The sequence below is a fragment of the Chinchilla lanigera genome, unplaced genomic scaffold (genome assembly GCF_000276665.1).
Source record: "Chinchilla lanigera isolate Chin_1 unplaced genomic scaffold, ChiLan1.0 scaffold00009, whole genome shotgun sequence".
Taxonomy (NCBI): Eukaryota; Metazoa; Chordata; class Mammalia; order Rodentia; family Chinchillidae; genus Chinchilla; species Chinchilla lanigera.
Genome location: NW_004955410.1, coordinates 4,174,283 through 4,187,238, shown reverse-complemented (window position 1 = coordinate 4,187,238; position 12,956 = coordinate 4,174,283). Strand labels below are relative to the sequence as shown.

At 36.7% G+C, this 12,956-nt stretch overlaps 1 protein-coding gene across 7 annotated transcripts in view; it reads right to left on the bottom strand.

Moving 5' to 3' along the window:
- Window positions 1–5,285: 5,285 nt before the first annotated feature.
- Hgf (hepatocyte growth factor (hepapoietin A; scatter factor)) overlaps window positions 5,286–12,956 on the bottom strand; it is a 67,674-nt gene continuing 60,003 nt past the window's right edge. For all 7 annotated transcript variants that reach the window (XM_005377193.2, XM_013510678.1, XM_013510677.1 and 4 more), the window contains 4 exons: window positions 12,291–12,437; window positions 11,690–11,796; window positions 11,418–11,563; window positions 5,286–8,942 (listed from right to left, as the gene is read on the bottom strand). In XM_005377193.2, coding sequence (XP_005377250.1) covers window positions 8,766–8,942; window positions 11,418–11,563; window positions 11,690–11,796; window positions 12,291–12,437 — 577 coding nt within the window. In that variant the 3' untranslated portion in view covers window positions 5,286–8,765. The remainder of the gene's footprint in view (window positions 8,943–11,417; window positions 11,564–11,689; window positions 11,797–12,290; window positions 12,438–12,956) is intronic.

The following is a 12,956-nucleotide window of genomic DNA, read 5'->3' as shown; positions in this document are numbered from 1 at the left end:
AGCATCCTTAGAATGGTGCTCTGTAAGAAACCAGTTGGAGAGACTCTTTCCTAAGTCACTGGGTAAATATTTCCTACTTTAGGAAATGTCTGCAGTTGGAGATTTCATGAGTTTTCTTGTTCCTTTATGCTTTTTTATAGCCTCCACAGTTGAAATATATGACCTGTTACCTAAACTACCTTACTCAGATGTTGATCTTATTTTTCCTTCTCTTAACTTTAACAAAAAGGAACTGAATATTTCCTCTTGGAATGACTCTTTGGACAACCGAAGAACAATACAAGTCACACTCTTCAATTTTCTCTTATCTGATCTACACATCTTCATCATTTTTATTGTTTTATAAAGTCAAATATCCACTCATTAAATCACTAATCATTTTCTCCTGAAAGATGTAAATTCTTCATTTTGGAGCACAGCAATACATTCTAAACTCTGATTCCATCTAGACTTTTAGATCTAAAACCTTGGGAGTCTGAAAACCTGACTGTATCTTTTGAAAGTTTAAAAAACATGCAGAGAAATTAAATTGCAAATTATGTCCCATTTCATTGCTACCTATGTTGATTTCTTTCTGTTAAAGAGAACCCTATGAAATGAAAACCATTTGCTAATTAAGCCACAAAGATGATGTTGTGAAATTTTGTAATGCACAGCAGATGAGCAGTTTGCGCTTGAGGGCTGAGAGACTGCTGTTGACCAAGGGTATTCTTGAAACAACTGACGTGATCCTTTCCCCCTCAGTGCTCTGACATCAACCCTTCATGGAAAACCCAGAAGGGAAAATGTTCACAAGGATAATCTAAGCTGTTTTAACTGGGTAAAGTAGACACCTTTATCCCTTAGCAAACTAAAATCTAATTTTCCATTTTTATTTTTAACCTCTTTTACAAATATACAGAAACTTTTAAAAAGTTAACAACTATTTTATTTTTTAGAGGGAATTCTTCCTACATCTGTTTCTATGGCCAGAAATACCCTTGTACCAAAACCAGACAAGGATACACAATAATGAAAGCTATAGCACAATATTCTTGATGAACACAGATGAAAAAATATCCTGAAAAATATTAGCAAACTAAACTTAACAGCATATCAAAAGATTATTCACCATAATCAAGAGTAATTCATTGTAGGGATACAAAACTAATTCAACATGTAAGGACCATTAAAGATGATGTATCACATCAACAGAACAAAGGACAAAGCCCACGCAACTGGGAAAGTAGCTCAGTGGTAGAGCAGTTCAATCCCCAGTACGGAAAAAGTAAATGGGACCATAACCACAGACATAAAACATCTCATGATTAAAAATTATAAAAAATTCAGTACAGAAGGAACATACCTTAACATAACAAAGGTCACATATAAAAAGCCAACAGCTATTATCATACTGAATGAGCAAAAGTTGAACACTTTGTTTATAAGATCTGGAACAAGATTTTGAAAGCCTTCTTTTTCCCACTTTTATTTAGCATTGTGCTGAAAGTTGCGGCCAGAGTTACCAGGCAAGACAGAGAAATGAAGGACACCTAAGTTGGACATGAGGAAGTCAAACTGTCATTGTTTGAGTGTGATCTTATCCTTAGAAAATCCTAAAGATTCCACCAAAACAGTATTATTAGAACAAGGAAATTCAGCAAAGCTTCAGAATACAAACCAACATATAAATCAGTAGTATTTCTATATATCACTAGCAAAGTATCTGAAAAAATTAATTTAAAATTTACAATGACAATGAGTATTCAGGAATAAATTTAACCAGAAAGAGGAAAGAACTCTACAATGAGAATGTTGATCAAAGAAATTGAAGGGGTCACACACAATGGAAAAGCATCCAGTGTTTATGGACTGACAGTGTTAACATTGTTAAAATGTCAAGTAAATCATGTCAAGTAAGTTGTCAAGTAATCAACAGATTCAGTATAGTTCCTATCAAAATAACCATGACACAATTTGCAGAACTACAAAAAGCAATCTTAACATTCCTATGGGACTACAAAAATACCCCTAGTAGCCAAAGCCATCTTGAGGGTTATAAAAGCAAGAAGCATTAAAGTGCCTGAATTTAGAACATACTACAAAGGTATAACAGAAGACCAATGCATTGGGAGGGGGATACAGCTCAGTGGCACAAGTGCCTGCCTGCCAAGAGCAAGGTCCTGAGTTCGATTCCCAGTACAAAAAAAAGATAAGAACAATACATTGACATAAAAACAGGCACAGAAAACTGGAACAGAACAGGGATCGCAAAAGTACACCCACAAATCTACGTTTGACTGATCTTCTACAAAACAATCAAGAATATGCAATCAAGAGGGAGAGGCTCTTAAACAATCTAAAAAACACTAGATATCCACATGCAGAAAAGGGAAATTAGACCTTATCTCACCAGATATAAAAATCAGCACAAGATGGACTAACCACTTAAATATAGGATGCAAAATACATCCTAGTGTTTTGCATCCTATATTTAAGTACCTATTTACATCCTATTTTACATCCAATATTTCTAGTACCTATGAAAGAACTAGAAGAAAACACAGGGAAAGCCTTGGTCTATTGAGATGGGCAAGGATTTATCTGATAAGGCAGAAAAAGCACAGAAAACAAGAAAATTGGGAAAATGGGATTACACAGACTAAAAAGCTTCTGCATCATTAAGGAAGCAAACAAAAGTATGAAAAACAACTTATGGAATTGGCTAAAATATTTATAAACTGTACATCTGACAAGGGGTAAAGAACTCAAGCAACTATAACAAAAATAGTAAGTAAATATATTTGTGAAATTTGATGAAAATGACAGTAAATACACAGTTCTCCAGGCGAAGAGTGCAAATGGCCAACAGACATATGAAAAAATGTTCTACCTTCTTAATCATCAGAAACACGTAAATCAAAACCACATGAGATGCTGCTTATCCCAATAATGTCTAGTGCCAGAAAAAATAAAAGAGACAAAAAGAAAGAAAAAGAAAATGTAGAAAGATATGAAAGAGACGGGAAAAAGACAAGAGTGAGGTGGAAGAGAGAGAGAGGAGGGAGGGCGAGAGGAAAGAAAAAAAGCAAGTGCTGAGAGAAATGTGGGAGATGAGAACCACTGACCACTGCACTGTTGGTGGTCATGTAAATACAGTTCAGTCCTTAGGGAAACAATGTGCTTTGGCCCCTAAAGTTTAAAATCAGAACTACCAGATGATCCAGTAATCCCACCACTGGGGGCATGTTCAAGGCGATGAAATCAGAAAGTTCAGAAAACTTCTGCAAACCCATGTTCACTGCAGGGGTGTCCACAGGAGTCGAGACAGAAGCAAGGTGCATGGAATGGAGCCGATTGCACGTAAGAAATGAACTCAGATGGTTGGGCATGGTGCCACACAGCTGTGAGCTCAGTGACTTAGGAGAATGAGGCAAAAGGAGGGCAAGCTCAAGGCCAGCTTGGGCAATTCAGCAAGACCTTGTCTCAAAGTTTAAAATGAATGAAACAAGACTGGGATACAGCTAAGTGGTAGAGCAACTGTCTAGTGTGCCCGAGGCCCTGCTTCCAATGCCCAGCACCCCAAATAAATAATTAATTAATTAAATTAAGTACATAAGTAAAGAGTAACTTATCCAATATAGTCCTATGTGAATTATTTAAAATATGAGAAAAGGCAGCACTTCAAGCATTCAGGGCTTCGACTGGCTGAGGCGGGGATGACTTCTGGTTAGTGTGTGAAGGACAGAGTTCCACAGGAATTCCGAAGTCGGAAGGTTCCAAGTGCAGTGTGGGATGGACGCAGGCACGAGGCTGGTGTGTGATGTGCTCAGATGCGGTAGACATACTGCGATGAGCTTTCAGGAGTACTGCGCAGTGGTTACGTCCACTTTGCAGCTGGACAGTATGTCTGATTCATAGTTTTTGTTTTTTGATGTCGTTATCAATTTTTAAAGCATAAGTACACTATAAATAGCCTGTAATATGACACCTTTTTCCCATTATGAGTGCACTTCATTTGCCAGGTCATCTGTCTTGTTAGATGCTTTAGGTAAGAAGTCCTCATAATACTGTCATGTTTGCTCTATTACCCTTTACCTTGAAGTTACCTTCACCTTTCAGCTTTCATAAAGAACATGTGCCTCTGAGATATTTGCAAATATAAGGAGCAAAACAAAACACAGGCTATGTGCAATAAAACCTTTAATGTTACTCTTACAAGCAAGGCTTGAAACTTGGCAAAAGGGAGATTGAAAGCTCTCTTAGGGTTGCACAGGGCCTGGGTGGCACACGCGGAGGGGAGTAAAGAAACGGAGCAGTTGACAGAACTGGACCGAAACACAGAGCAAATGCGGACTGCGATGATGCTCCCTCGACAGTGGAAAAGGTGACTAATTAGAGCACCACAATCTCCAAGAGGGAAACAAATCAACAGTGTTAGGAAACCAACAACTACCTTGTCCAAGTATTTGTTTTAAGCCAGGTTTTCACAGTGTGCCCCCGCTTCATTGTGAACCTATTCAAATTCCAGCTCCTAAAGGTTTCCTAATGATTCTACATAAAATCTAAACTAAATGAAATGGAGGTCTAGAAAAAGAGATAACGTCAAAACTTAAATCTCCTGAATATGTATTTTCAATGTTCTTGGTGGAATCTTAAGAGTAGCTTCTGTTCCAATCATGATCATTTAAAAATCAGGTATTTTTCATGGGTTACACAAGTAGATATGTTAATCATCCCTTAAGATCAGTGTCTATACCAGAATAATTAGTAAAGCATTTTGTTGGGATGCTACTGTTTGAGAAATGAATGGTATGACAATTTTTTTTTTTACAGAGTTCTTGATGGTTACATCATTAATAGTTTTTCCAATATGAAGTAAATGAATCCATTTATTTACTGAACTTACTGTGTATCTTGAAAAGATACCTGAAATTGACTAATGGACTAATTTAAAATCACTTTTGTAACATGCAGTGATATGGTTAAGAAACTCAAGTGACCATTCACAATATTTTGTATGTAGTGGCAAATTATAATGTAGCATCAGTCTCGCAAACATAATAAATGACTAAATATGTTTTACATTTAGAGAAATCAAATTACTGGATTAATGAAAATCACTGATATTACAATGGATAAAAGTTGGAATAAATTTTTTCTCAGTTCCATAAATAATTATATGCTGTTTCCTATACCGAAGTACATGACATTTCTGCCCATGAAATTGATGTTGTTCCTGTTTTCTGAATTCAAGTCCTAGGACAGAAATATGTGCATGCATATAATTACAAAAGACAAAAGAAGCATTTTGATAAAATATTTTATTATTATTAAGAATAATATCATGGTTATAAAAATAACAACTTTATTAACTACAGAAACTTTATAGTACAAGTCATAACCACAGTGTTCCCTTTTTTGGGTAAGCATCTAGCTATACCACTCAATAGGCAGCTTATTGATTTCCTATTTACACATATGACAGTCATATCCACAGTATTCCACTTTCAGTTTCCTAAAGACAGAAACTTTCTGTGCAAATGGAAATGAACCTACTTAGAAGTTACACTGCAAAGAGTTATAAAGTCTAGAAATTTTTAGCCTTTTTTGCATTAGTTGAATATTGAGAAATAAATTACTTGTTTGGACTTAATCATGAAAAGTAATTTAGTAAAATTATTCATTTTGAAAAGACAAATATGTCATCTTACTCAATTCAAGTGAGTTTTTCTATTAATATGATACATAATTAAAATTAGTTATTTCTTTGAACTTCAGTAAGTCAATACAAGACTTTTTAGTATAGAATTTATTACAACTCTTTACCTCATGATCTTTATATTGCAAAGCTAGTATTTCTTTTTAAAGTTTAGAAAACACAAGAAAATGCCTGACAGCCATTTCTCACTTCTTGGCAGTGTCCTTTCCAAGAGAATGTTGTGGCTAGAACATTCACTGTGTAGGGTACCATTGGTACCAACAAGATCTATTCACAGGAATAAGTGAAATACAGTTGTGCTATCACATGCCATGACTGTGAACTGCTTGCCCCCAGGGCCTCACACTCCGCTGGCTGCTGGACACACTTAGAGAGCAAGCAAGAGGCTGTTAATCCTAGAGATCGACTCGATAGAGACCACTGTACTGAGGACCTGCCCACAGCAAACAGGTAAAAGTTACTATACATTTTACAATAAAATTAAAGAAGTATACAAAAGGATTATCATCCCTTCTGCACAGCAGAGGCATTATGACAAATATTTTAATTTTACATTTCTATTTCTGGTAGACATAGGAAAATGTCTACAATTAGAACAGCATAAAACCGTTATTCAAACAGCCAGAACAAACAGCATTACAAATTTTAACTTAAAAGGCCCTTTTACCATGATTATAACAAAATGGATTTCTGGATAAATTGAACTTTTTCATTATTTTGAGGTTTATTCAGAGAAAAATACCCAATAAACAGAATCTTTCACCAGGGAATAATGCGTTTATACCCTGTCCTGCCAGAGAACATACCATGGATGTTGTAGATGGTCAGTCACCCCCATGGCACTGTATGGAAACCTAACCCTACCAGGGAGAGAGCTGATTTGTATTCTGTTTGGTGATTTACTCATGTTATTTTTACCCTTTCATAAAACAGCAAACACCAGTTCAAAATATCTAAAAAATTAGCTGCATCTTATATTTAGGTTAATCCTTATCTGTCTTCATGGAAATTTACAGAAAATGACATGCAAGAAATATTTTAAAATGTGAGTATTTTAAAGTATGGCAATTATTACAAAACATGTACTGAAAGGATAACTATGTCACTTAACAGAGTTTGGCAATTTCAACAGGAAGAAACTAGGCAAAGCACTTTAATATTTTGACAATACACTGTTGAAGTTTCTGTGCTTTTATTTGTAACGGGGAGAGAGACGCAACTAACTTAGGGTTATGTGGACTGCTAACCACTTGCAATTCTTTGTTTCCACTGTTTCCTCATACCAGGATCTACTTTATTACCAAAAAAATCTTCCAAAAGAAAATTTAAAAATTGGCACAGTTTGCATAAGCATTTCTGTATTCACTGTCCTACCCTCCATGGACTAAGCTCCTCTGTAAATTTAGAACTAACTTACTCCAGATTGAACAGTACTCTGGAGAATGCTTAGGACATTGTTTGGATTCGTGGCCTTAATACAGATGACACAAGAGAACCAAGTCAGAGAAATTGGAAAGTGGATTCAAGCCACTCAAATTATGCTTTGTCTATACCAGAAGATTTTGTGAAAATTGAAAGCCTATCCCATTGTTCCTTTTAAATCTCATTTCTTGACAAATATATGATTATTAGCTAGTCATGCCAAATAGAATAATAAATATAACAATTTGGCTATTAGCATACAGAACACAAAATTTATACAGGTATTTCCCATGGCAATAGGAAAGACCTATGTTAAATTAAATAACATAAAATGAAGATATTTTGATAAAATATCCAATTCAGCAGATTCAAATATACATTTAAAAAATCTGAATACAGATCTAGACAAAATAGTTCCTTCCACTTATAATTTTCCCTTTACTTGAATAAAGTATTAGTATGGTAAAATATTTCCAGGTTGAGAAACATCTTTTTGTTTTTTAATTTAATGTTTAGTTTAATACATAATTCAGTGAAGAGTTATTTAAAAAACTTTGGAAGCATATGGAAATTGTTCTTATATATTCTATATTTTGAATTTAAGGAATGTGAACTAGAATCCAATCACAGCAGAAAGTCTTGGAATTAAGCTATTTTAATACCTTTTTAATGACCAAGAACTTTTTGCATTTCTCAAGTCAGGTACAATTTGAAAATTTAAGAAATACTTTGGATCACAGATCTACAAATACCTTGCATAAGTAGTGACCCTAGGTTGGAGGAAAGAAATAATATCAATATATGTATTATTCTCTTCCCTTTAAGAATTAGAAAGTACACAAGGATAATAAATATGTAAACACCTAGATTAGGAAATATTTAACTCTGTAGGTCCTAAAACTCAGTTTACAAACCCTCCAGTAGAGGTCATCTATAAATTACATACAGAAGACAGTCACTTCTCTCTTTTATCTCACCTGTAACATTTTTACTGATCTTTAGAAATTTCTCATTTTTTTCTTGAAAAATTTCATCTCCATACCTCTAAACTATTTAGAGATTACACTAGATACCACATGATTTGAACTGTGGCACACAGCATAAATGTACCCAGGTACAGGTAATAGGTGTAGGGTTTTGTGAAAGTGAGTTTGTGTACCACTGTTTCAGGGTACACAGTGAGAACTGAATGAGCTATCATGTATGGCACATGAAAGGTAACAGAATTTAATACAGTTACAATTTAAGATCACAAGGTATAAACTGTTTGGGTGAGGTTAAAATAATACTTAACGCATGGTTTATTCATCATTAAGAAACTAACGTTGGAAAGCAGCGTGAAGAGATTAACTGATCTATTCCATTAAATCCTTTATAACCCAGCAATTACACCTTTTGCATTTTTTAATCCATTCAAGTATCTTCAGGAGTTATGTTACTGCACGTGCATGTACCTTAATTCACTTCAACATTTACAAAATAACACTGACAAACATAACAGAAAACACCCACATATATTAATGAGTATCTTAACAAACATGACACTCAAGTAGTTGCATTAGGTGACAATTCCACTCCACATTCTCTGAAATCTTGTGAAAGTATCATGTGCTGATGGATGCTTCAGTCACATGCACTTCAGCTACGACTGCGGTACCTTGTATGTTAGAATTATTTTGTGTATCCACTTTGCATAATAGGCTACTCGGACAAAAATACCAGGGCGGTTGGGGATGGCACAACCCCGGCCAGGAACGATGACACCGAGAATCATCTGCATCTTGTGCTGCTCACAGACGAGTGGGCCGCCGTAATCCCCCTAGGAAGGAGGAGGGCAGAGCAACAACGTGTTAATTCGGAAATTATAAATACAACTCAATGGCACCACCCTCGACTGACCTGCACCTCCAACACGGACACAGGGAACAACTTCCACTGAAGCGGAAGTGGACGGAAACGTGTGTCTCTCGGGCCCTGGTCGTCCTTCTGTGGGATCAGCCAAGGAAGGCCGAGGTAAGTACAGAGGGATCGCCGTGCGTAGCCTTCACTTACGCATGGCTCGCTGTTTCCAAAACATTAACCTGCCCTTTAAAGTACTTTTCCCTTTACTGGATGTGGAAAAAAACAACCAATGACATCTACTAAATAAAACCTATTTATGTTTATTTTGATCTTCTGGTGGCCCCACTTTGTTAAAAATAGAAAAATCTGAAAAACGCAGAGAAAATATGAGTAAAAGTAATTATGATATGGTTCTAATGACTAAACCATTACACTTTCACTTATTTCTAAAACTGTTTTTTTCTTTTCCCCCAGTTTGTCCTCAGATAATCTTACCAAGTTAAATAAGAAGCTTCTAGTTGATAAAATAATTCTATATACTGTTTGGAAGTTTTATTTCAAGGCAAGAAATATTTCTTTACTTATTATTGGCATTAGTAGTTTCTACAGTTAGATCTTTACCCATACCCTCTTTCAGGAGTGCAGCAGAAGCTTCTGTAGAATTTTTTAGACATCAACACTGTGGTATTACTAAAGATAGTGGAAGGATGATGCAGACCGATGGATACATGTGTTTTTCTGGGCATACATATCCACAGAGGGCTATATGTAATTATCCATGCATATGGAGATACACATTCTGCTCTGCAGAACCCTAACAACTATGTCACATCATTTTCATATACCACGCAGCCTCCTACACATGCAATCGGCTGGCTTTGGGCATCCCTATGTAAATAAGAGTATATGGCACAATTGTAATTTCCCCTTAAAAATGGGGAATAATTCAGATAAATCTAAATTACAGCAGAAACTGGTTCTGTGACACACATAGAAAGAAAAAAGCCACCAGTATTCTATGATGGGGAATATTAAGGTGTGCTGAAGAAAAAATATTAACAGTAAGGAAAATATTTACTGTAAGAGATTTTGTATGAAGTCTACCTTGTGATAAAAACTTTTGTGAATGCATGAGTGATTCCTGATATGAGCTCTTCAAAGCAGCTGACATTGGAAACATGATGCCATTTTTGTAGATGTGATGCCACTGCTACCACATACACATTTGAGAGATTTCTCTTCCAAATTTCCTTCAGTGGCTAAATTGCCTTATTCTCAATGTGCACAAATACACATACACATACACACACACACACACACACACACACACATTTTGGAGGAGAAATGTATTTTTGACAAGTGGCAGAATCCAATTAAATTCAAGTCACCAATAAAAATAAAAGTAACAAAGTGAGCTAAAGGTATGAATGCTTCAAGACTAAAGTAAAGAAATTAAGAACGGATATATTCTTAATTTAGACCAAAGGCTGTGCTTGAAAAGCTAGGCTACCATTAGTAAAGGCGATGAGCTCTGAGCTGGGTCTAGCTCACAAACTGTGAGCTCACAGAACTCAGGGGCTAAACAGAAAATTATCTTTTTTCTTCTAGGGTTTCCTTTGTAAAACAATAATGCTCATTTTCTGGAAAGACACCAAATTTGAAAGTGTTTATAAACACATAATCTGTTTCTAATTATATCTTTCAAAAGCAGTTCTAAAACGTCGTTAACTTAGTAAATGTTTTCTCTTCAGGAATAAAAATCTCAGCGCAAGGCGCTAACACACACATTTCAATGCATATTTATGATCCAGTCCCAGGGCACACATTTTCTTGCATACCAGGAGGCATTCCACGATCACTGAGCCCATTTCAGGCTTTACATACACACTACGCTCGCTGTACGCAGCGCTGGAGCGCGGAGCGCTTGCGTCTCATGCTAAGCACATCTGAAATTACAGATGAACAGCTTGCTGTGTGGAGCAGGGACAGGAGCCCCGCCAAGTTGGAAGAGCAGTTGCCTGACAAATGAAAATGTCCAAGCTCTTGGAGTCGCACACTTTGACCTTAAAGCTTTTAAAAATAGACTTTGTTTACACACGCATGCACAAGCACACACACACAGCCTAACCAAAAACACATTTGGAAGTTTAAAACCAGGCATGTATCTCAACATTTCCATGAAGTTCATTTAGGGAGACTTTGGGAAGATCAGATAAGTTTAGGAAAACATTAGGAATGTGTGAGCTATGGTATCATACAGATTTCTGTGGAGCTCTGGCTATATGCATTCACTGTTCGCTTGAAAGGCAACTGTCGTCGGAATATGTTGGGGATGAGGCACGACGTTTCACTATTGATCCAAATAAAGGCGTAAACCAGTTCAGGGTTCTCTCTTGCACACAGGAAACTATGCTACCACCCGGAGTGTCTTTCCTAAAGAGCCTGCTGTTACCTCGCACGGCCCCGACCCGATCTTCTCGGCCCCGGCACATATTTCAGACTCATTCAGGGTCACCTTGCCTTGGTGGTGCTGGGCGCACCTCTCGTTGCCCATGATGTAGAGGTGTGCTACACGCAGCAGGCCATCCGCATTTATCACTGCACGGGGAAAAGCACGCGTGGTTAGTGGGCACTGCCACAGGCCAGGGAGCAGGAGGAACACATGAATTACGTTTACAAATGAAATCAATGTAACATTGCCTCATCTTTTGAAAAATCGCTTACATCCAGTGTAGCCCCAGCCGTAAACACTGCAAGTGGTCTTCTCAGGAATGGTGCACCCATAATTAGGCAAGTCAATGGTGCTCACAAAGTCATCCAGGACAGCAGGCCTGAAAAGAGGAAATAGAATGGTACTGCTGGCCCTGGATTCAACAGTGTTAGCATCTGAAATGCAAAGTTCATGGATAATATTTAAAGAGAAAGAAATCTTCCTTATTTAAAAATGGAAAAAAAGAAAGTATAATGATAATGACCAAATTTGGAATAGGTAGTAGAGAAATGAATATGTACTTGTTCTTACTTAAGAATAAGTACTCCTTCCCCTTGGAAAAATGTATTATTTTGCACTTTTCAAAGTTATCAAGTAATCGCTCACTAAACCGTTTGAAAACAGGCTGACCAGACTGTTGGCCCAGCTTCATTTATCCATATTTGACATCTTTCTAAGTATTCTTTTCTGCACCGCACACACATGTGTATGTGTGTGTGACATGAACATACAAGATAATAAATACATGTGGACAGAGAGGATGGCCACACAGCTGAAGAAAAACACTTCAGCCATTGTGGTCTTGGTCAACATCGCCAAATCTGCAGGACTAACCTGGTGAGCTTCAGTAACACCAGGTCCGACCCTTCGGGCCCGTACACCAGCTGGGACACATTTCGAACCTGTGTGTGCTTCTCGTTGCCGCGACCGTGGACGTCGTGGATTCCAAGCCAAGCTTCGTAATCCTTCAAGTCTTTGTTTCTAAGTATTTTAAAAAAGCATGTAAATCACAGTCCCTACTGTGCAATATTATTTGTATATATCTTTATTTTAGCTTGTAAGATGAACAACTTAAATTTAGCATTTGATTCAAAGTATAGTAAAGACCCCCAGCATTCAGGAGGCTGAGGGAAGAGGACTGCCATCAGTTCAAAGCCAGCCTGAGCTACATAGCAAGATCCTGTCTGGAAAGAAAAAAAAAAAAAAAAAGTGCAACACATCTGCACTGGGAGACTGAATCCTATAAACATATGTAAACAGAAGGCTTTCAAATTGCTGAAATCTACATGACTATTTTAAAACACTTTGATTATATTTTCTAGGGAGTTAGTCACTTATGAACATTCAGGTAAAATTCTTTACATGAATTATAATTTCTCTGCAAACTTTGCTTTATCTCAGCTGTGTATATATTTGCTTTAATAATAAGGACTGGAGTTTTAAACAAACAAAATCAAAGTGACCTCGATAAGAACTAGGATGTAAGTTCACAACAGCTCA